This window comes from Boleophthalmus pectinirostris, unplaced genomic scaffold, assembly GCF_026225935.1.
Source record: "Boleophthalmus pectinirostris isolate CB_2022bp ecotype Guang Dong unplaced genomic scaffold, ASM2622593v1 HiC_scaffold_18, whole genome shotgun sequence".
NCBI lineage: Eukaryota > Metazoa > Chordata > Actinopteri > Gobiiformes > Gobiidae > Boleophthalmus > Boleophthalmus pectinirostris.
Window position 1 is genome coordinate 31,739,854 of NW_026571133.1, and position 25,225 is coordinate 31,765,078.

A 25,225-nucleotide genomic window follows, 5' to 3' on the forward strand; every position below is an offset into this window, starting at 1 on the left:
CCGCACCAACACAGTACAGTGCAGACCGTGAGTATCTTATTAAAGAACATATATCATGCTTGAGCCTGCTATATTGTTATAATATATGACACCCGTGGATCATTGTTATAATTATTTTAAATAGCATTTTTCATCTAAAAGGAGTTGATGAAAGAAACAAGCTCCGCATTAGAAAACTGCGTTGCCATCACTACAAAGAGTCTGCAACTCCGATGGATAGCTGCAGATCACGCTAGCGAGTAGCAGATTTTTTTCTTTTGTACCAAAATGACCATGTCACACTGTGGAATCCTACATGTATCACCGATTAAGAAAATAAAATTGGAGAGCGAAGTACAGAGAAATTTGTGTATGCTGGTGATGGTGACAATAGGGGTTGATCAGCAATATGGCATTTTGAAAATAAGTGATGACAGATTGCTCACACATGCACGAATCACTCCAAATCCAACTTCCAGAGAGTAAATGAAAGAGGAAACTATAACAATAACTATACTAATAACTATAACATGGATAAAAGCTCTGAAAAAGCAATTTTGCGTAATAGGTCTGCTTTAAATAAAAATGTAAACATGTATTTTATCACAATTTATAAAATTGTACAATTCTCAGTTATATTTCAAAACACAATAGGAATTCTTCATTCCAATTACGCATGCTAGATTCAACTCCCACTCATTTTAATCATAATATCCAATCTCTTCATCACAGAAAGAGCTCATTTCAGTTAGTAACCCTTGGGTTAACTTGTCCATTACAGCAATTTATTCATCTCTTGTGAATGTTGTCTTTTGCCCTCATTGTTGCTGGAAAACAGATAACTGAACTACCTAATGCATTCTAAATACATGCAATTGCAAACAATCCTACTCAAACCTCTTTGACCTCTTTATCAAACCAACCCACAAGCTCTATCTTTATTATTTACACTTCCACACACTTAGCTACTTTGATAATGGTATGGGTATAATATATATATATATATATATATAAACACATTTGACTGTCTAATTGGCTATCCAGGGTCATTTTGGCTGTTGGCATGCACTTACACTTAGACTTACTGTGACATATGTCGGCTTTGTAAGCGACCAAAGAAAATTACATGCATCATTAATGTCAACCAGGAAAATGACTAATGTTTTAATATCTCACTCCTTCCTCTGTGACATTGGCTATTCATTAGACTGACCATCTTTCTTTCTTTTTTTTTAAATCTATGACAGCAGTGATTGAAATGAATGAGGAAATGTTAAAGGTTATGTTATGTTCGTTTATATCATTTGCCCTTCAGCCATAACCAAAAGTTAACATATGATTTGTGTTTGAAGTTTAAATTAGAAAGCAAAAATCAGTGCCATTACTCACCGATTTGTTGGATGTTTAAAGGTGCTGTACCTGACTTTTTACTGTCTTAAAAACGTGGAAAAACAGAACTAGTTCGTTTTAAACAGTTTGCACTGGTTCCTCACCTATCTTATGCATTCCGAGCATCCTCATTATTCACCACCATGAGGGTGCAATTAGTATGCTAACACACACTTCCTGATTATCTGACAATAAAAAGCTTCCTGATTCCTGAATAGATGCAGGCAGTACACAGAAGACTTATTTTGATCTCAGGAGCTGCTTATACAGTATGTTTGTACTGGGGCAAAAGAAATTTTGCTTAGATCCACATTAATGTTTTTCTTCTTCACTCTTCTAGCGGTGTACTATGGCTACTACATGCTTCCAGATGGTACGTTCTGTTTAGCCCCGCCTCCTCCCGGGATAGATGCCACAGCGTACTACAACAGCATGCCAACTGCTGCCGTGGCCCCTCCTACTGCCTCCTCCGCTCACCAGCCACACATGGGCACACCAACCCCTCCTCAGACTGTGGCCTTAGCACCACCAGGAGTGAGCCCAGTACAGATCCCAGCCACTGTTCCTCCACCAGCTGCTCTACCAGAACCGAGGTAAGGAAACTGGAATAAATCAATAGATGTTTAAGTTCTGAGCACAATATATAGCATTAATCATTAATCATTTTCAATATCAAAGATTTACTTGTTGTGCTGTATGTACTTGCTTGTCTCCATGGAGATGTTATTAAATTGCCTGCAGTGTCCTACACAGTATGGCATTAAACTACCAGCCACTAAATCAGATCTGTAGAGAGGCAAAATATTTTTAAACATTAAAAAAAATCTGCAAGAAAATAAACGAGAGATGAATTTAATGCCATTCTCTGAAACATTCCAGACACACCAATAACATCCATGGAGATGAGCAGGTAGCAGACCCTCCTTCAGAAATATTAAGTATTGCACAAAATAAAATAAAATACAAAATGGCCTTTTGGTCATGATTTTAATTTGACCATCAGGTGCTATGTTTTATTTTAACACTTGCAGAATTTAAGGATTTTACATTTTTAGCACTTTTTTCAAAACACTGGCCTCCAACATAACAAAATGTTACAATTATCATTATATTTTATTTCTAATTATACTGCTCTATTACTATACAATAGTAAAAGTAACTGCTATTGTATTATAGTTAAATACGTCATCACAAAATGCAACGAAAACAGAATGGATATTAATATCTTAGTAGTTTGCTAAAATCACTCTTAGAACTCAATGACGTTTCTTCTTCTTGTTTCCCACCTCCAACATTTCTAGTTCAAAGCTTGATGTTCCATTGTCCAGTCCAGCGATGCCCGCCATCATCCCCCCTCCCCCAGACACTCAGCCTGTCATAGACAAACTGGCCGAATATGTTGCCAGAAATGGGCTGAAGTTTGAATCGAGCGTCCGAGCCAAAAATGATCCGCGGTGAGTGCAATTTGTTTCCCAAATCAAATCCCAGTTTAAGGATCTCTCCCCATAGTCTTTGCCTCCACATACAAGCTCTTCAATCATATTCTGACATGTCCCTTATGAGCTTCCACATCTCATCTTTTACTTACTGCTCTTGCTGCTGTTCGCTACAGGTTCGACTTTCTACTGCCTTGGCATCAGTACAACACCTATTACGAGTTCAAGAAGAAATACTTCATGCAGAAAGAAGGGAAAGACCCACCAGAGGTACTTTGAACTTTAGATACAGACTAAAAACTGTTCACTGTACATAACATCTTCAACCGACTCAATTATAATTGCCTTGAAGCTTTGTTCTGAAAAGTGCATTTTAATAAGAAAGGTCACACATGTTTGACTCAACAAATTATATAATTTCTTTTTGCCTAATTATTTCAACTTGCATTCAAACTAGCACTGTTTGGTGAGAGTAGAGCTACTAGCAAGCACAATGAGGCTTCTTTGAAGTGCATATTTGCTGTGTAGCACTAGTTTGTACAAATATTGAGGCATGATAAAAATGTAGTGATGCCTCACCCCACAGTTTCTTTTCAACTGTGAATGAAGGAGAAACCATGTCGATTCTAACCAGTAGAAATGGTAACAGAACATGGTATTGTTTACATGTTTGCATACATGAGAAAAATTATCTTGAGTTTTTTTCCAGATTTTTATGTTTTGATTGGAAAAAGGCACTAGTGAATTACTACTAAGCTGTAGTTCCAAACGCACTGGCATAGTGGCAACAAAAATATTATATGTTGGACCAAAATAGTGAACTGATTTTACAATGTATTTATAAATTATATCTCATGTCTTATCTTGTGAGAATTGTATCGTCCCATGCCCAAGAGTTTATAGAGTAATATTTTGCACCACTGGTATACAGCATATTTTGTTCTCTGAGAAATTGAAAAATAAGTAAGATAAAACGTGTCCTAGTGTTTTCAAATGTAAACAAGGACCAAACCAGTGGTGAGGTAAACAAAAAAGAATCTATTACGCCATGGGGCTGCTCCACGAGGTGCACTAAAATGTGTGAAAACACTCATAGTTTTGTGGGCACATGCCTTCCATAAACGCATGCATACATTTATTTACAATTTGTTGAGCCTGCTTTGTCGCCAGGAGCAAGAAGGAGTACGGAGTGATTGGAAAAGTTCCACAAAGAGCAATTTGTCATCTGACGAATCAAATCCATTAGGCTGTCAGTGTGTGGGGAAGTGTGGCCCATTAGAATCCTGCTCTGGCTGCACCCACCAGCAGCAACAGCAACAGCAGCTCCCATTTTCTGTCACAAAAACCTGCTTTGTGTTTTGAGCTGGGTGGTGTGGCTAATGCAATGCAGATATTTCGAATGTCACGGTCATATTGTTTTTAGTTTCATGTTTAATGAAAATAATACATATAAAAACTCGTATCAATCAAATAAGATAAATGCCATAGAACTGTAGCCTTTAGCTGTAATAGATAAAAAGATTAATAGTGATTTAGTTAATCAAAATTTGTATTAGTCGACAAATTATTTATTTTGAATTATAAAGATTTCTATAGGACAACAGCCAAAAGGAGCAGTGCGTGAGTTACCTGAAGATTTGGTATTTATATGTAAAGAGGCAGATTAAACAGATTAAACTTGATTAAACAGATTAAACTTGATTGACAAATGTAATCTGTTTTATATGCAGTACATTGTTTCTTAGTTCTTTTTTGTTCATAAATAGTTCTATTTGCGTGAACTCTTGTGAGTGCAGTTTGGGTCAGATACATAGAGATACGTAATAGATTTAAAGTTTTTGCCAAGCCCTTTTAAATTAACTAATCAAACGGTAGGTCCTGTTTTTAGTCAACCAAGAATTTCTTTTGCTGACTACAGCCCTAAATACCAGGTGGCTAGGTAGTGTACAATAAATGCAAGTAAATACAATGAAAATATACCCTAAGCATGTTGCAAAACTACCCGGACCTGGAATTCTCCTGGAACAATGAAAAAGAAGAAAAAAAGACAAACTCATTATCCTTTTATCTATATACAAGTATCATAGTACCAGTCTACAAGCATAATCTCCTTAGGGAAAGTCTGCTGCTCACAAACACATGGCTCTGCAGGGTTTAGCAGGATTACACATGTTTTAATTTTCTTTGCAGCCAGATTACCCCAAATTTAGATTTTTTTAGTCAATTAAACACATTACACACAGGATGCTATATTTGGCATTGGCCTATTTTGGCTGTGAATTGACTGTCATTTTCCTAAACTGTTTTCTAAAGGTTTCGTCTGCTATGCTGATTGTTTATAATGCATTCACGCTGAAGCCTTTTCAACATTACCCCAGTGTGAACTTTTAGCCTGCGGAGATGGTGCGTTTCAGAACAGTGACAATTACTGGCTTTTCCTGGTGTTACAGAAACCTCCACACAATGGTTGGAGTCAGCATCTCATTCTCTGGCTGTTTTAAGTGTCATAGTCTGTGGGGCCACGCTAATGATTATTGAAACAGAGGCTCAATTACAATGAAGTGACAGAGAGTTGTCAGAAGCGTAATTAAATATATCCTGAAGGTTTCACACTCCCACGCCCAACCTAGTGTTTATCAGCACTACAACTGCTTTTGTTCCGAGATGCTGAGAGAAAATATGTATTGAGCTGAAGTTGGATTCCTTTGTTTTACATAATTGAAACTAACTATTTGGGCATGGAAGGAGAAGAGTGTTTTAATGTGTTAAAGGTGCACGTTTCTAGTGAGGGGTATGCCATTCCATGCTCCACAGTATGCTCCTCCATGGAAACAAGAAGATGATGCAGGCCAAGTTATAGGTCAAGTCTATGTAGAGTTTTTAAGGGATTTTTGAGCAATTCATTTATATCACTAGTAATGAACTAATGTTTAATAGATCATTTTAATGCCATGGTGTGGAATATTTCAGGCAAAGTAATCATTATATTGCAGTGAGCAGCTCGCTAACCCCACTTCAGATAAGTTACATCAACTTTTATTTCTGTTGCCTAAAGCTCCTAGAAGTTCCTGTTGAGGTATAACTTACATGGTTTTATATACCGATTACCAGACCTTTCAGGAGCATGCTCACACTAATCACACTGCAGTACCTCTTTTGTGGAACTGAGTCTTGGTCTTGGTTAGGATTACCTAACTGAAGGAAGTAGGCTATGTATATGTTAAAATGATGGGACTATTTTCTATTTGCTTTTGAAAGTTTAGATGTGAATGGAACTGACAATTTCTTTAGCCATGGTTTGCATTCAATCAAAAGTGATTGCTTTTGCATATTTTCCAAGTGACAGGAAATCATTTCCTCTTGATGGCGCCTTTCAAAACCTCCCATCAACAACAATTTTCTACTTGTAATCTATCATAACTGTGTGTCTTTTTTATTATAGAGTCTCATTTTCAGCTCCGTTTGTGTGCTCCTCCTTGTGTGTGCTTGTTTTATACCTTTGCAAACAAACTTGAATAACCGCGACTTGACTGTAGTCACTGTGAGACTTTGTATCTCCAATTGTCAAATTGTTTTTCATGACATGAACAATGAATTGATTCAAATCATTTTGTGTTTACTGTTTGTCTGCTTTCCCTTCTCTCTAGAGAAGCGCTGAGGATGCCAGTGATAAGCTTCAATCAGACGAGTCACTTCAGGATTCCAAGCTGAACAAAGGTAGAACTGCCTCTTAAGTTCAGTCACTTGGTAAATGAGATGCAGAGGCTTTGGGTAAATAGACTTGTTTATTCTTGTGCATGCATACCATTGAGAAAGCTCATATTTATGTTAGTTTATTACTATCTCCACCTGAAATGTTCCTTTGGTTGTGTCAGACTTGCATCAGTATGCACAGAGAGATAAAAAGAGTTTAGTTGTCACAATGCTGACGGCACTCTTATGTATACACTGAGGAGCAAGTGGAATGGCATAGTACTGCTCAAGGCGGCGACGGGTCACAGAGCAGGCCACGGTATACACGTGCATAGATGGAGCAGTGCACAATCCACTACTTGGAAATATAAAACTGGCAGAAGTGCCTGAAATCTTCTTAACAGTTTTTGCTAGCCAATTTTACAATTTTTTGCTGGATAGCTACTCATCTGTTCCAATACTTGAAAGGCAACTGAACACTATAATTTGCCACTACTACTAATACCTTTTTCAACAGTTGCTGAATGGGGAATTTTGACTTTAAACCTATTAATCTTGTTTTTATTTAATTACATTTTTTATTTTTCATTTTAATGGCAAAAAAATCTGGATAAACATGTGACAGTGACTGTGGGCTTGTCTCCCCACATAACAGACCTAACTTGGTGGTGTTATAGGTGAGGTGATGGTGTCAGTATCTTTTCTCATTGAAATTAGAATATGTGATGCCATACTGTGGATCATTATAGGTAGAGCAATAACTTCTCCCTGGAGACTAAGCAGAAATGACATAGTGCACCTTTAAATGTCATATTCAGTACTTTTTATATAAATGTTGTTGAAATTCCTGAGTAAAACATAATTTTGGTGAGAAATATTCAAGTGTGATTAATTAGAGTTGAGATGATCTTTAATCAGATAATGAAATCGAGATGCAAATGGAACAGACCTGGTAATAGACTAGAGAACTTTGTTATAATGGCCACAGTGTACACTTTTCATTATTGATTTGTGTCTCAAAAACTTCGAAACTCAAGATTATTTTGAATTTAATAAATATGCAGATTTTATTCATAAAATCAAATTGTGATCTTCCTCAAATCTGGATAAATTCTTCATGTTTTTTATAGGGCCACTTATCATTTCAGCTTTTTAAAGCGGAATAGGCTTGAGAGATTTGCATGTTTAATTAGAGTGTGAGTCTTTCATATACTTATTGTATAGTTCTATATAAATATTTACTCATCATCTATTTGCATTTAGTTTTTGTCCACCCACTTCCAGACTGTCAACAAACTTGCACATATTCCCATTTTGACAGCCTCTTATAAATCATGATTTCTGCCTTGTGCCAAATTCATTACTTATTCCTCGAAAAGTTATGAATTCTTATTTTATCGAGGAGTTTGCTTTTCATTTTTGCCCTAATGTTAATAGCTTATATTTTGTACATTTTCAGCCTCATTTGCACCAATCAGTTTTGCCATCAAAGCCAAGGAAAACGACATGCTTCCACTGGAGAAGAACAGAGTCCGGCTAGACGATGACTCAGATGAAGAAAAGGTCTAATTGAAATGCACTTACTCAGATATTACTGGCACCAATCCAACAGAGAGATTTTACCTCTGATGGTGCTTTAATGAAGACTTTTGGAATAATTGTTCAAACTAACTATTGTGAATATGTTTGGTAGCTGGAGATGGAAGAAGAGGCTTCAGAAGTTGTAATGCCTGTACCTGAGCTGGTGACGAGGGAAGTGGTTCCTCTCGCTGTACAAGAAGAAAAAAAGCCCACTTTGAGTTTGGAGGAGCTGGAGGCTAAGCAAGGTAGTAAATAATCTTTATAACATAACATTGCTGATTGTCTGTTCTGTTGATTCAAGGTGTTGAACCTAATTTACTGTCCTAAAGCACATCCAAATAACTTGAGTAACACCCTTGCCACAACTTTTTTCCAACTTTACAAAAACACATAATATTGCCAAATATTAAAAAGAGCCAGGTTTTCCAAGGAGAATACTCTTTGGGTCGCTGACAGCCATTTTTGCAAGGTTGGTTTTCTGCCCAGAGGACGCAGGTGGAGATGATGGACGCTTCCAACATCCTAACAATACGTGTTTAACCATCACTTGGACCTACCACTTTTATTAAGCTTAAAATGTTACCTGGTTCTGCTATAAAAACATGAAAAAACAGAAACAGTTCAACTGTTACTGACCAAATATGTTCCTCACTGTGATAAAATGGCATCCTAATTATTTGCATTGATGAGTTTATGAGCATGTTTCACAACTTTGAGAGGCTAGAGCAGAATTACACCACTGCTAGCTGCCATGACTAGCCTGCTAACAGTGCACCAGTGTTACTTCCTGGTTCATGGCCAATGAAATGTTGTAATTAGCTGTGGACAACACACAGCTTAAGAGCTCCTTGTACTATATAACTCTGGTGAGCCATACAATACATATTTATAAATCTATTGTTATATTTTGCTAGCAATTACAATATATTATACCTTTCAAACCTTAATCAAAGACTCCTATTGTTAATTCCGTGCCTGCTTACGCTTTTCTGTCTTTGGTGTTATTGCATTCAAACAAATCTCAGAAGTTCTTATCCCCAGCATGTTTGTGTATATGAATAAGCCCTGGAACTTGCGACAGAACCATCCCACATGCATGGAGTTGTTTTTCTTCTCTTTTCTCTGGTGACGCACCTGATATAGGCATGGAGCAATTGAATGTTTATCTGTGCATGTGTCAAAGTGCTTACCAGGCACCTCTGTCACGTCCTCTAGGCTTTCACATTCTGAGAGGAGGAGAAATAGTGCAGTAAAACCAGAGAGACGGGGGATAAATAATCAGTTCAGGTTGCGTTGCATTAAGCCCTTAGTAAGAAAGCAAGCAATATAATATTCTGACAGTTTTGTATCTACATATAAGGCCTAACAGCAACCCATTCACTTTGTCTGTCAAGCCATCCATCAGGTTTTACATAATACTGTGAATATATTATGCAAAGTGCTGCCTTTATAGGACAGCATGAATATGTAAAAATCGCACCCTCTTCTAAAGTGTTTCCCCAGAATCTACTATTTGTGAGGTGCTGAAATTATTTAAAACATTCCGCATTATTCTGATACATTCTGACAGGTTCTTTGGCATCAACCTGCCAATTTATGCTGCCAGCAGTTGAGCCAAACGCCTTGAACATAGTGTGGACTTTTTAAAGAGCTGATTTCAGCGTTTCTGCTTATTTTTTGTGGACAGCCATTCGGCCTATAGTTAAGTAATATCTTCTATGCCCAACTCTTTCTCCAGACTGTTGAAGACAAATGCGCTACATCTGTGCATCAGGAGGTGCTGACAGATCCGCTTAGGTCCAGCAGCGCAGCCTAATGCTCTTCCTCTCAGTTGACAGACGTCCGGAGGAGGAGGCTGCAAAGGCCTAATAAATAGCCCAGTGAATTGGCTTTGCTGTGCGGCAAAGTGGCTGTCAGTCAGAGGGCCTAACTTGATCAGATAGCAGTAGAATCGGTGGCAGCCCAGCGCTAATCTGTATTGATGGCTTAGAAAAGAGCCGCACAGTAAATGCACTTTCGTCTGATAAGTACATGAGTGGTTCAGGCACAAGGCTTTTTACAGGCTACATATTTACACTGCAGTCAAAGTGTAAAAAGTGCAAAAGAGGAAAACATCTTTAGCTCTGCAGTGTGTGTAACCGTTTGTTGCCTTGTTGAATCTTTTCATAGAAATAACCAGTTTTTTTATTTCATTTGCCCTCTGCCTTTTTTCGTTTGTAATTTTAGAATAATGTAATATTATATTTTAAAAATAATTATCATTTTATATTTCTATTGGAAAGGTGGCTCCAAATAACACTGGATTTGGATTTAGATTTGAGATTTGAGTTTGAGTTTTAGAATCAAAATTAATCAGTGTCTTGCAAAATGAGAGCTGTCAGACTTTTTAGCATTTTGATTCTATTAGAATAAATTGGAACCCATATCAGAAATTAAATTGGAATTGTGCTTTTCATTTTTATTTAGATGTTCCTGTTTTTTCAACCTAACCTAACAGCAAACAATTTAGTGGATCCATCCTTGTATTATAATTTTGCCTTGTGTTTTATAAAATATATATATATATATACTCACATTAAAGAGGCCCTACTGTATCTGTGTTCTGTTGTTGTGACTATGAGGACCCTCTCGAAAACAAGATGGCGAGAAATCTCAAGGGGCTTATCCTCCAAACAAAAAAATTCTAATTATTTTTTTTTTTTAGCTTTTTACCAATATTTTATAATTAAACATTACACATTATAACATTCCATCATCAAAACATGCTTGAAGAGGTATTAGATGTTAACCATGCATCCTGTTAATTAAATTAATCCTGTAAAATTCTCTGCAATGCTCAACCCACAAGCCCACATCCCTGCTCCCACACTGCAGCTCTCTGTAAATGTACAAAAGCATGAAACAAAACTGTACACAACAACTTGACAAACCTAATGCAATGTGCATCAGTTTCATTAGTGGGATGCACGCTGTTTGTGTTGTGATAGCACTCCGAATGGGGAGGGGAAACTTAGACCATCAAAAACAAAAGTGAAACTTAAAAAAACATGTTAATACATTGTTTTTAGGTATAATAGTATTTTCAAAACAATAAAAGGTAACATTTCTATCTAAATATATTATGTGTTAGCCACTATTACCCCATAGATGTAAAATATCCCCTCTTTAACTTTTAGATACCCAAAATAGGACAAACATGGTGACAGTTGTTCCCCCTCTAACCACATCTCTATTGTGCTGCCCACTTCTGCCCCTGCCTTCAGCCAAGCACAAACTGGAGGACCGCCTGGCCGCAGCAGCCAGGGAGAAGCTGGCCCAGGCGTCCAAAGAGTCCAAGGAGAAGCAGCTCCAGGCGGAGAGGAAGAGGAAGGCAGCGCTCTTCCTCCAGACTCTGAGAGGGCCAGGGACAGGAGAGCCTGAGGCCAAGAGAGCAGAGCTAGACGCAGCTACACAATATGAGGTAAATGAAGCGCGCTGGGTTTTAGAGGAACAATTTGACGCTGTAAAGTGAATTAATGCATTTATGTCAAACATGCAAACTATAAATGCACATCATGTCATAAATGTTAAGAGCAGTCATGGGTCAAAAACTAAATTCTGTACAAAGGCTACAGAGCTTCAAATGTACTTGTCAAAGTGTGAAGAAGTATAAACTATTAGTGTTGGCACGATACTTAAATGTCAAACTCATTTTTGATACTAAGAAATAGAATCAATTAGGACGAGGCGATATGGGAGAAAAAAATATGTTTTTTCCCCCATATTGATCAACCTTGATTTTCAATTTCATCTTCGATCCATTCTCTACTGGCAGAAACTTGTGCGTTCTCTGTGCGCTAAATGAGGTCTTAAATTTCTCTCGTAAATGAAAAGAAAATAGTCATTTACATTCTTACCTTGGATTATAATGATAAGAAGCACCAGATGAAAGAAAGAGGAGAAAAGATAAGGAGCTGTTGCTTTTATCAGAGGGAGGGAGAAAGGGAACTCGTGAAATGCGAGCACATGCAATTGGACATAAAGAGACTGCGGCTCTTTCCAGTGCCACAGCGCACTGAACTGTAACTCCTCTTCAGTACCATGCACTTTTACTGCCATGCAGTGGCTACAGATCTGTCAGTTAAAATACGCTTGCTGTATCATCAAGATCAACCAAAGTTTAGATTGTGATATATCAATCTTTTTGATTTTTGCCGCTGTCATAAACTCTGTACTCAATTTTATCCTGCTTGAATATTGTTTCAAAGCTAGGCTCATGTCATTCCATAATTGCCCAGAAATTGAGATACAAAGGTTTTCGTGTCCATTTGAATTTTAAATTAGAAAGCACTTCATAAAACAAAGAAAACAGATGCTGCAGTTAAAGGTGGCAACAAAAAACACAGAAAATGCACCACATACTTAGGTGATTTGACACCAGTGTTTTTTATGATTTTATGGTTTTGTTGTTTGTTTGTTTTTTTGTTTGTTTTTCTTGTTTTTGCTTGTTTTTGTTTTTTCCAGTTTGTTATTAGATTTGTCTTTTTGAGCACATGCCTGCGGTTATCCCAGACAAATAAATTGTATTATTATTTTGACAACAGCAAAAAGTAAATTATAAACATCACTATAACTTATCAGTTTGGCCCTTGCAATGGATTTTAAAATGTCAGTACAGACAAATATTGGTTAACGGCCACAACAACAAGACAAATAGCTGATATCAGTATCTGCTGAAAATAATCTATATCAGACCATCCCTAATATAGAGTATATCAATAATGTATGAAACCTTATCTTTGCTATTCTACTAGTCACAGAGCTGGTATCTTTGTAACAGAGATGGTTTAGTAATAGGATACCCCTTTTTTTTATAAAGTTGGATGCATTCAGTGTTTTGTCCTGACTCACAGGGACATCTTCTTTCTAGTGTAAATAAGGCGCGTCAGGGTTATTTGAAGTGTAGATGGCCTGTCCGTTTGATGGATGCTTAATGTCAGCCTCTCACAGATATGCAGTACCAGGCCTCTCTCCTGCTGGGACAGGTGGCTGCTGTCACTGTGAGAGCCACTTTAGTCATTGTGATGCCACGGTGACTTCTGCTCTGTCCTGACCATCTGAGCTCCTATCAGGAAGTTATACCTGTGGAGAAGTGTGAGGCTATGACTTTAAACTACTGAAAACTACTCTGTGATGTTCAATAGAAACTAGAAGGGAAGGCTTGTAGGTCTCAGCAATATGGTGATAAAAGGCAAACTGCGATTTTTGTTGTGGAATAAATTGAAGCAGTCAGTGTTGTAACAAGAGACATGAGGCAGGTGTTTTAATGCAGGAGAAGTTTACTTGCCATCAGTAGATATTGTGATGGTATAGTATAGATGGTATAGTATAGTTGGTATTGTAGTGGTAAGTATATGCAATTTACATGAAGAAATTTAAGGTGTTTATAGTGCTAGGTTCATTCCCCATCCACACTTTAAATAGACAGACGTTTGTAGGGAATGTATGTGTATGTAAATACGAATATATGATTATGTCCAATGCTCAGCCCACAAACCTATGTTATCCATGCTCCCACGCAACAGTTCTCCATAAAAATGCAAATGCATGATACAAAACTACACAACAACTTGGCAAACCTGATATGATTTGTAGTAGCTTCATTAGCAGAATAACATTTTCGAAACTAAAATAAAAATGAAAGTTAACATGGTGATCTATGTTATATGTTAGAAATTAATACCCGATAGAAGTAAAAATGCCCCCTCTTTAAAAACATGGGCACAGCAATTTTGCAAAGCTGAAGTTTCACAGCCCCTGCACCGGTTATACCGTGGGTCTTTGGAGATTAGAAGACAGGTGAATGCTGATGCCGTGCCTTTGTCGAGTTTGCTAAACGAGCTGACTTGATCCTTTTATGTAGGTTCGCCTTGTTTCCTGTCGTGCTCATCATGTTTCAGTGACAGCACTGGAGCACCTAGAGCAAGCTTCCAGGAGGGAACAGGCCGCTCAATATGCTCCACTCTGATTTTAGGATTTTGTTTTTCGCTCATTCTAATTGGCATAAACTGTAGCTTCAAAAGGTCTTGTCTTGATTGCAAGCATGAGTGGAAAGTAACAAATACTCATGTCTATTGTACTTTTTTGAGTGTGTATTTAAATATGTCATTTTACTTGTAGTTGAGTGTAATTGTATCCAGATAATTGTAATTAACCACATTTAAAATCAAGTTACAGAGTACAGCATTTCCAATAATGCCAATCCAGTTGTTTCACTGGTGCATTGCTTTTATTGTCCAGAGACCCCCCAAAAACTGCACATTGAGGTTTAAATGTTTAATTAATCAAGTTTTGTATAAAGTTTGATCGAAAAGTATGATCTGAAATGCTGCTAACATTGTTTTACCTTTACCACTACTGATTGCGGGATAGGGCAATTATTGTCAAAGTGACTTTCATAGTAATATCTAGGTAATTTTTTTGTCCAAACATTAATACATTGTCTGTTTCAATACTATTTTTACCTGAAAATTAAGTGTAACTTTATGGATCTTTTGACTTCTTGTTGCTTGTGAATTAGTTTATTCTTCTTAATACATTTTCATATTTTTTTCCAGTGCAGCTCCAGCAGTTTTTGATAACAAATGTTAACCAATACATGCACTTTATATTACATGAATACATTTAAATACACCATAAGCTGCTTTTTATCTCATGCTTCAGCTGGGACTGTGGGTCTACACTTTTCTTCCCATCCAAACTTTGGTATCTGAGCTGAGCAGGACTAGGAGTGCAGGCATTTTCTCCATCTGGAGTCTGGATAAGCTTTTCATAAGTCTACTCCTAAGTTTCACCTGTATCATTTTATTATCCGTGTTTCAACATAGGCACCAAATAAATACACAAACACAAGGCAGCAATAAATAATCATTTGTTTGTTTTTCATGTTTGGTGCTATGCGCTGGTTTCTCATTACATATTGGGAAACAGTTTCAAATGAATGAATGAGATCTGCTGTTTTCACTGTTGATAATTTACTGTTATAATAGGAGACATTTTGGAACCCTATCATAATAGTTTTATTAAATAGTATCTTTCTCTCCAGCAAAGAACCTTGCAGGGCCACTATCTACTTTGCCAACTCAGTCTTTTGTGTTAAGTCAGGTATTTATTTGCTGGCTTTTATTTTTGCATCATTAACTAATGGTAAGTATTGGCAAGTAATGAGGGATGAGCAATATGACTAAAAAATGTCCTCATATTGATCAATTTATTATTAAGAGGTTCATTATCAACAGGTTAACAGGTTCTTCTTGAAAATGAGACCTTAAGTCTTAAGAGACTAATTTGTATAATTTTCCTATTAAAACAAATGCAATTTATTTTCAATGTGAATTTCCTGAAATTGCCATTTATCACAAGAAGTAGGCATATTTTTGAATCTGAAGTCTGAACTCTGCTTTAAACTAACTGGTTTTACTGACATCTCTATTTGTATTTGAAGTCTTAATGTTTGATGTTTTGACCAAATTCAATTCAAGATGTATTCCCTTTGGTATTATATTAGTAGCCGAAGATGCATCAGTTTGACAAAATGGCCAACATTACAAAAACTCCAAATCTGTGTATTCCTTGTTCTTTCCACAATCTGTTTAATGTTAATTTACAATCCATCTTTTTCTATACATTTCATACAAATGACTGTAGGGGGGTGGACTTGAATTTAAGTATATAACATTTAAATTTATGTAGCTGAAGCAACAATACAACTTAATTTATTTAGCTCCCCGCCCGTTTCTTTGAGTCTTTTATATAGGAATTCCATTTTATGCATTGGTACTACTAATCTTCATGCTAGCACATAAATGATACAATTTCTTTAAATGGTCAGATGTGTGTCTGCCTGTCAGAGGGCGGGGCTTGGCATGATTTGAGATGTAACCTTTGGTAATAAAATGTGACCCTGGATAATTTAGTGTCACGTTTAATCCACTGATGGACTCAAAGCATCTCTACAGAGTGAATCCAGCAGCTCTTCAATCTAATGTGAGCGGACAGGGCCACACTGGGACAATTACAGCCACTTTGCAGCTGTCAGACCATTCTCTCTGTATGCTGTGATCCTACCTAAAGGGGTAGGTGTGTTTAGGATTCATAGTTTTCTTCATGATCTGGTAAATTTGGCATTAAGATTTTTTTTTTTCCTTAAGCTTTAGGAAGAAAATATGTCTTAAAACGCATCTATGCATTATTTGTAATGGTGAGGCCTTTAAACATGGTTACTTTGCATTGGCATTTTTAACATGCTAACACAATTAAGCAGTTATAATGAGCACAATTAGATGTTAAAAACAGTGCAGGAGACCTCAGAACTTTTACCTGTGACGTTGACGATTCCAGTGAAATTGAAAATGGCAAGTTTTCAGAGGGAGCAAACTTAACAGGATTAATCAAGCAGGGGTGATTTATGCTAATTACACCAGGTATGTTTTGGATGAGAGAACAAGATTCTAACATGGTTAAAGGCTAAAAGTAAGTTTTGCATAATGTGTTCTTTTAAATGAAATCTTTTTTTGTTGCGTTTGACTGTTTTAATCAAGATATTTTAAGATTTTGTTAAGACTTGTCTTTTCCTTTACTTCAGACTAGAATTTTCAGTCCATATTATGTAAATCTGAACCTGACAAATGATGTGTGTGGTGAGAAAGAAATTTTACAAAAACTCAAATTTTTTTTCCCCTTGCCATGGCGCTCTGGCGATCACTGAAATATCTGTCCCACTAGTATGCAAATCAGAAAATTGTTTTGCAACATGTTGCAACTCTGATAAACTGGTGCACTACATCTTTGAAATGGGGTTTTATTCTTGCAGACAAAACTGGGACATAGGACATGGAACACAATACAGTGCCTTTGTATTATATGTGAAAGCATTGATTTTTGTTTGCATATTTTGCTCATGGCAAGTCCTACTTCAGGGAATACACCTACTCCCCAAATACAAGTTTAATCTTTTTACTTCAAAAGCCTTGTTAGCCACCTGTGCCTCATTAGGTGGATAGATGCTCACATTTATTGTCTGGCTGTACAGAGCAGGGTCTTCTGGGAAATCTCTCATTGCGTCCTATGTCAAAGAGCAAACCTTTACTGTTAGTTCAATCAATGACTGTCTTCGTCTCCACATCCATTCATAAAGCTTGAGCTGACTCACTGCTTTTGTTTGTCTCCAGATGCAGGAAGCTCTTTCCGCTCTGTCAGACATGTCATCAGTGGCACCAGTTTATGCTCCAGATCAGAGGGCCCCCACGGAGACCCACACAGCCTATCGCAGCAGGGACGAGACGGCCTCCTCCTCCCACTCCAGAGGGTCAGACAGAGAGCGCGACAAAGGCAGGGACAAAGACAAGAAGAAAAAGAAACACAAGAGACGATCACGCTCCCCTACATCCAAGTCTAGATCCAGATCTCGGTCCAAGTCTAAACACTCTCTCCCCAGTGCCTACAGAAGAGGTCACAGGTCCAGGTAAGAACTAAGGAAGCAGGAACTATTAATAGAACTCTCATTACCTACGTCTTTCAATTGGTACTTTGTAGTGACATCACGCTGGGGGTGTTCCACATGTATCTCTATGGTGGAATGTTCACCAATTATCATGGAGACACAATGCACACATAAGCAAACAGAATCAAAAGAGTTTTACGCAAACTCAAGAAAAATTACAAAATGGGCTTAAACAACACAGTTTCAGGAGTCATTCATGGTCCTGTTTAGGAGCTTCATTTTCAACAAAAAAGTGAGTGACTAACTGAAAAACTTTTAGCTAATTCTAGCTATAATTACATACTGTAATTGTGTGTATGGGAGACTTGTTTAACAGCACAAATCACCTGTTTCTGGCCAGATTGGCTGATGTCAAAATAAAGGTCAGATTATAATCTATTAGAACATCTGACACAGTAGTGCCTTTAGGTAGCATCAGGCTCCCAGGGAATGTTGATGACTTCAGCTGCAAAGTATCAGTATTCATTTGTATTTGACTGTGACTTACCTTTTCGCTATTTAAAGGTGCACTATGTAACTTTTCAGGTGGAGGATCTGTCAACTGTTTGTCTTCATGGAGATATTCCATGTAATCCATCCTGTAATGTTCCACCGTATGGAATTAACCTTGTCTATCTTGCATTTATTCAATTACAGCTGTTGGTGTTGCTGGAAGTCCCTTGAAAAACATTTACTTTGACTTTGTTGGTCTCAGCTGTTCATCACTATAGTAGTAGCCATACTGTGGAACATTCCAGGCAAAGCAATAACACTTCCATGGAGACAAGCAGATGGCAGAGTCTCTACCAGAAAAGTTACACAGTGCACCTTTAAATGATTCCATTTATTTTGATGTGTTTGGCTCCCATAGCCTGTGCTAAAATCAATACTTTCTCTGTATTAATGTCAGTTGGAATGCTCTTCACTCAAGGGTTGAAAGATGGCCTCTTAACAATAGAAAAACAAATGTTCCCATTAAAAGACCTATTGTGCTTACTTATTTAACTAGAACGTCGTAAAAAAAAGACTTTGTATACCAGCCTCACTATTCTTTGCCACACTCCTTGATGTCCCTGACTCACAACACAAGTCTTTTTAAATGTAAATTGTTCAGTTATGAGCAGCCCTGATAACAACAGCACTTGCACATTTGTTGTCATTAGCAAAGATTTATTTATCTCTCAGATTAAATTACCAGAAAGGTCAGCACTAAATGGATTCCAAAACTGCATAGCGCCTCTAATATTTAATAAATTAAAGCCAAGGATTAATATGTAGCTTTCTCTTTCTCCTTGCCCAAGAATATCGAGTGAACAGTTAAAGGCCCGTACCTGATTTGTTTTGGGTTTTTTTTAGCTAAATGTGTCTTCCCCTAGTACCGATAATATTGTATAAGAAGATCTTGAGTTCAACATATGTACATTGTGTGCTGTCTAAACTGGTTTCTGAGAGTTGTGTAAGCTTCTAAACTCACTGCGATGAAAAATTGGGAATGCGTGGAATGCATACAGTAAGTGAGGAATAAACTTGGTCCACCAGTTATAATGAACTAGATTTGTTTTTCATGTTTTTAAGACTGTACAAATCAGGTACGTCTTTAATGTCACCCACTGCCTGCTTTGTGCTATAGTTTGAGCAATAAGCAGATAAAAGACAAAACAAAAATAATCTTTCGTAGAATCGTTTCCATTGCACTCCTTATTCCCTCACTTTTCTCATTAACTTTGAATATGATACTTTTTAGCCAGTTCCGCTCGCCGTTGATTGGCTCTATTGTTTCTGGGAATATTTATGTCCTTAACAAAGGGGTAAGAGAGAGAGGGAGGGCTGGAGAATTTGAGAGAAGTGGAGCGTCAAATTATTTTCTATTAATTTTTTTTCATCCGAGACCTGTGTGCCTGAGTCCCAGGAGCAGCAGGATATAAATCACGGGGTTATTAATCATTATGTTCTCGGCCTGTCACATTACCTGTCTTAATGCCTTTAACAATGGCAGCTCCTAGTGCTCTATCAAGGAGTCTGGCTGTTAAGTTATTCCTATTGGGAGGTTAAACAGTGACTTGGTGAAATATCGTGTTTTGGATAATGTACTAGCTTTGATTTTCTATGTCAGCAACTTCACATGCCTGCAGGGGGTAGTTGAAGTAGATACTTACCGATACTAAAACTACAATCAAATATAGATATTGATTTGGGAAGGTATCACAACTAAAAAAGTTACATTTACAGGAGAGAAATGAACCTTTCCTTTAGCTTTAGACTGATTGTGAGCTGTATCAGAACAAGTATAAGACCATATAGACTAGTATACACCCACTGGACCACTATTGAACCTACCTGGATGACTAAGGTATTATTTAGACTGATTATTTGTTTATCCAAACAGCGGATGTGGCCTGAGTGCAGAAAGTGCTGCCGTCTGTGCAGTTGCAACACCAGCTAGCGGTGTTGTCAGCACACTTAAAAAACTAAAACTCACTGCAATAAAATAAGTTATGATGCTAAATTAACATTAGTGAGTGAGATATGTCTTCATGACCCATATGCGTTAAATGCTGTGAGTGCGTAAATGATGAGAAGAAATGTCTCTAACTTCAGTAGTCGGACATCCTCTCATACCAGATCAATACAACCAGCCTCGTCCCCAGGAGAGACTGAAATCAGCTGAAATCCTACAAGACACTGGCATGATACCAGACAGGACATCAGCTCTTTCTGCAGGAGACATGTGCAGTAGAGCGCGAAGTGATGAAGTCTGATAATCCCTCTATATAATAATATGCCAGTGTGCATGCCAGAGTACTAGTATTTAATGTTGAAAATGTGTCTAAAGAAAGTGTTTTTAATTATCATGGTGCCATCAGAACCTGTACTGAGTTTTGAGTCTATTCCTTAGTATCAAAATTAAGTTTGAAATTGTAATATCGTGACACTAGTTCTAAATCTTATGAACGGTGAACCACAAGTTGCACACAGTTCAGCACAATGAAATAATCGCTATCTGCCACACCTAATAAGAAATGATCATTCTTTCTAAAGGTGCATTATGTAACTTCATCTGGTTCCATGGAGATGCTATTACTTTGTCTGATGTATTTGTATTTGTTGTTGTTGTATTTATCAAGCACACAAAAATACTTTGAAATCGTGTGCCAACTTTACATAGATCTGACCTACAACTTGACCTGCCGCGATTTCCTGTGTCTGTGTGTCCATGGAGATAAATTTAATTCAAGGCAAATTTATAGCCTCTCTATGGAGACCAGCAGGTAGTGGAAAATTGCATAGTGCTCCTAATAAAATGAATCTGTTTTATGATCTACACAAAGTATTTTGATCACTTGTCATCATCCCTCATATAATTGAACAGCATGTTTTTACTATTACTTTTTACTGTTACATTTTTAATTGGTCTCTGTGGTCTTCTTACCCTGCTATACAGTTTGCATAGTTTCAAATTAACTACATATTCCATCCATTATTTTCATCACCTCTCTGTAGTACTTTTTGCCCTTGATGTTTAATGAGTTTGCTCCTCACTCTCTTCACGCTGTGTTTTCATCTGTACCTGCCTCCCCCTGTGTCCCGTGGTTTGTCCAGATCACGCTCGTACTCCCCGGGGAGGAGGAGCAGGAGGGGGGCGTCATCAGAGAGAAGGTATGAGGAGCGAGAACGAGAGCGCTATCATCGCAGCAGCAGCTCAGGCGCACCCCGAGGCCACTCTAGGTCCAGGTAAACACCCCACACTCCCCGCTGTTGGTTCTACCTCTGGGAATACTGATTAGCACAGTGAGTGATGGCAGGGTGCTACACTTACATAAACATTTACTTGTAATAGAGAAAAGGTTATCTAGTTTGCGCATTTACCTCCAAACTACAAAATGCATGGTTTGTGTCAAGATATACTTTTTTTCACCTTGATTTCTTATTGTGTGGTCTGACGCTGTCGAATGCTTTTCTTCTAGCGTCGAGGTTTAATGTGAAATGATGTTTCACAAGTTAATAGTATTTTAGTCGTTTAGTTGATTAATTGGTCAATTAATGGTTTCTTAGTTGCACAGTTTTCTAATCTAATTATTTTAGATTGGGATTTAATGGACCACAACAGCAAGGAGAAGGCATGGGGTGAGTTAGCTCAAGTTTTGGGAGTGACTGGACAGTGAGGTGATCAAAAGTAAGGAAAATCAAGTACTAATCAATAAATATCAAATATAAAAGAAAGTATGATTATGTAATGTTGAAAATTATATTCGGTTGTCTACTTCTACTACACTACTGGACAGTTAAATCTGCGTTTTCTCTCAAGAATATGCTGTTTACTAGTACGTATGTATAGTAGTTTTTGTGCAAGACCCTGATTATTCTGAGACCTTTGTCTAGTGTCATGCCCCGTCCCGTATAAAAGTCTACAGTAAACTATAGCCGTACAAGTAAAGATTGTTGTCTGAATACAAAGGTCTTTACTATGCGCAACTTATGTAGTAGTACTAAAGCTTTAATTATACAACTTTAATTATAGGACTTAATTATCGCCTTAATTATTGAAACATCCTGCTTAAAACTGCAGAACTGATCAACTCCACCTCTTTGCTGCTCGCTACAATGACATGTCACTACAGATTATCATTTATCTTTTTTTAGAGTTGACAAATTGCTACTTGACATTTTTTTTAATCTTGTATGACCCAGAGTAGGATTTTTTTAATAATTGTTATTTTTAATAATTAGTAGTAAGCAAAGAAAAAGTGGAGACAGAGATGGGGATATGTAAACAGATTTTCGATTTTACGTAATATATGTCCTTTAAATTTGAAATCTCTACCTCATTATTTCCAGGTCTCCTTCTGAAAAAAGCAGAACATCTTTATTATCAGGACTTGCGCAGGCAGCTGGTTCATCCCTGTCACCGTACTCTTCACCCAGCGGAGCGTCACCAGCTGCTAGCCCCGCCTCCAGCCTGACACACTCGAGGTAAGTTTCAGCTTGTCTGCCCCTCCTCACTCTTTCAAGCCTTTCAAAGTGCAGACATTAGAATTCAAAGACACGATGGCCAATCAGGTCTGCCGTTATTTTTGAGCTATTTTGATATGTAAGGCAGACATTTCCATTTGACCATAAAGCTATATGTATTTTTTAGGCAAAACTAAATATCTGCCTCTGCTAAAGATTGAAGGACAATAGCTGATATCGATAGCCAAATATTCAACCAACCGTAAAGTTAGAGATATTTACAGGCATGTTTTAGCACATTTCTGATTGATTACTAAAATCATATCTGAGTATATTCATTGTGTCATTTCCCCCTCCCCTATACCCAAGTGCTCCTTACTTACATGTGAAAGACCATTGCTAGTTACAGTGTTACAATCCAAAGAATGAATAATGCCAGTCAATCAGAGTAGTATCAAGACAGTGCGGAGAAGTGCACAGGTAGTTTGTCATCGATTATAGACAAAGATGAAGACGCACAAGGACACAAAAAGTGTGGACATGTAGAAAGACAGGTGAGGTGTGGTGAAGAGAAACATGCTGCTACAAGAGCGTGTCAATATAACACCTTGTTAAAATCATGTCTGAAATATTCATGAGTAATAGTCACTTCACTGTCAAATCACACTGACTATAATCGCCTTCACAAAATGCAATGTTCTTTTGCATCATTTATTTGCCATCAGAATGGTTCAGTATACGAGGTTTAAAGGGCCTGTATTATGCAAAATTAACTCTTGTGAGCTTTAAGCCCTGTATAATGGTGTTACCTCATCATAAACATACCCAGAATTGTGTTTTGTTTCATTCACACATGTTTGAGTAACCCTTTCAAGCTCATAATGCTCTGTTCTACTGATGTCATGCAATGTCATGAAGTGGTAGTTTTCAAGTTAACAGCTACCATTTACCTTTTGTTCAGTAGAAATGGGCAATTCCAGGTCTGAAATTATCCAAATGCTATTAAAGGTGTAAAGAGTTTACACAGAAAACACAGAGGAGTGTTTTCTGTTTGAGAGAAGAACTCTGCTGAATATGCAGGGTTTGTGTGTTAAATGTGTGTGAATTAAACAAAACATGGCTCCAGATTTATGTTTTTGAGGAAACGTTCTAACAGAGATCAGAAAATAGCATAACATGAGCCCTTTAACTGTAAATGATAGCTTGCACATTGGAGTACCATTACATTTATACACATATCATCTTGCTTCAATATAAGTATAAAAAGTATCTACATTTGTTTTAAATTATCTCAAAGACAGTTTTCAGATTCATATTTGGCAACCATTAAAATGTCATTTGTAAGATGTACTACAGAGATATCACTTTATACCCTTGTTTATTTGTTTTTCTGTACCCATTCTATTAAATAATTTTCAATGTAGCTAATATGCATGATGTTGGTCAAATGCAAAGGATTTCAAGGATCCATAAAGTTGATTCTAACAAAATCTGTCAAATTTGTCATCTGCTACCAAGAGAAGAATTTAGTTAATAATTATTTATTTGTAATTATTCTCTCTTTTTTTTTCTATAACAATATTTAAAAAATTAAGACCAACCAGCGTGATTGAAGGTCATATTTGTGAATCTTCATATTCTAGACTAATGCTTTCTTGTTTTGTTTTGAGTTTGGTTTTTCAAACCTTCATTTTCTTTGAGGGAGTGCTTAATGCAATCAGGGCCAGTGCATTCTAATTTGCAATCAAATTTGTAGTGGTTTGTTTTCTGTCATGTTTCTCACAGCATCATAAGTGGCTTGTATTTGGCTGGAAACTCGATATTGAAATTTGTAATTTGTAGACTAGGGATGGTGGATGCACTGGCTCCAGTGTTGGTATCAATGATATTGGAGAGGTTTACCAGATAAACAGTCCAATAATGAAAATGTAACTCATATTTTTTCTAAGATGCACCTGTCTCTTTGAGCCAAAGTGTCCTCAATGCATCAGATTTGGCTTTTTGAATAGACTAATGACTAAATATGTTTACACAATCACATGACAAATGGCAGATAAAAAGTTCATTTGTGTACTTAACTATTCCTGATTGTTAGTCTGTGGAAGGAGGAAGTAGGAACTTGGTAATAGGACTAGGACTTTTTGGATCTTTTATCCATGTTTTAGTTGTTTCCTTTCAACATTTACTCACCCAAAGTTGAATTTAGAGCGATTTGTGCATGTTTGAGCACTTGCTTATTTTCAGGATGCCATATTGTCGATCAGTCCCCTGTTTCACCGCCCCTGGCATACGCCCACTTCTCTCAAATTCTCCATTCTCTTTTCTTAATCATTGATATGTGTAGGACTGTTCAGCGTTGCATAGTAATTTGGGTACAAATGAAAAAAAATCCACGCTCTAGCATGATCAACAGCTGTCCAGCAGAGATGCCTACTCTTTGTTGTGATGATGTTTATAGCGATGTCAGCTCCCATTGGGCACTGCGTTTTCTAACTTGGAAGTCAACTGACTTGTTTGTTTTAGCATAATGATCCACGAGTGTCATAGATTATAACTATATAGCAGGCTCTCAAGCACAATATGTCTTCCTTAGTGATGGCATCGGCCACCTAGACAAATATTGAATATTGGCACAAAAAATCCATATTGCTAATTTTCATCAGGGATAGTATCAGGT

At 37.2% G+C, this 25,225-nt stretch overlaps 1 protein-coding gene across 1 annotated transcript in view; it reads left to right on the plus strand.

Annotated features, from left to right (window-relative positions):
- Nucleotides 1–5: 5 nt before the first annotated feature.
- The window catches only part of sfswap (splicing factor SWAP), a gene marked incomplete at its 5' end in the record, with an annotated part of 36,312 nt that continues 11,092 nt past the window's right edge, over nt 6–25,225 (plus strand). The window contains 11 exons of the mRNA XM_055153190.1: nt 6–27; nt 1,709–1,961; nt 2,670–2,822; nt 2,981–3,074; nt 6,452–6,521; nt 7,957–8,060; nt 8,191–8,323; nt 11,342–11,538; nt 17,288–17,580; nt 21,199–21,330; nt 22,435–22,569. Of these exons, the coding sequence (XP_055009165.1) occupies nt 6–27; nt 1,709–1,961; nt 2,670–2,822; nt 2,981–3,074; nt 6,452–6,521; nt 7,957–8,060; nt 8,191–8,323; nt 11,342–11,538; nt 17,288–17,580; nt 21,199–21,330; nt 22,435–22,569 (1,586 nt within the window). The remainder of the gene's footprint in view (nt 28–1,708; nt 1,962–2,669; nt 2,823–2,980; nt 3,075–6,451; nt 6,522–7,956; nt 8,061–8,190; nt 8,324–11,341; nt 11,539–17,287; nt 17,581–21,198; nt 21,331–22,434; nt 22,570–25,225) is intronic.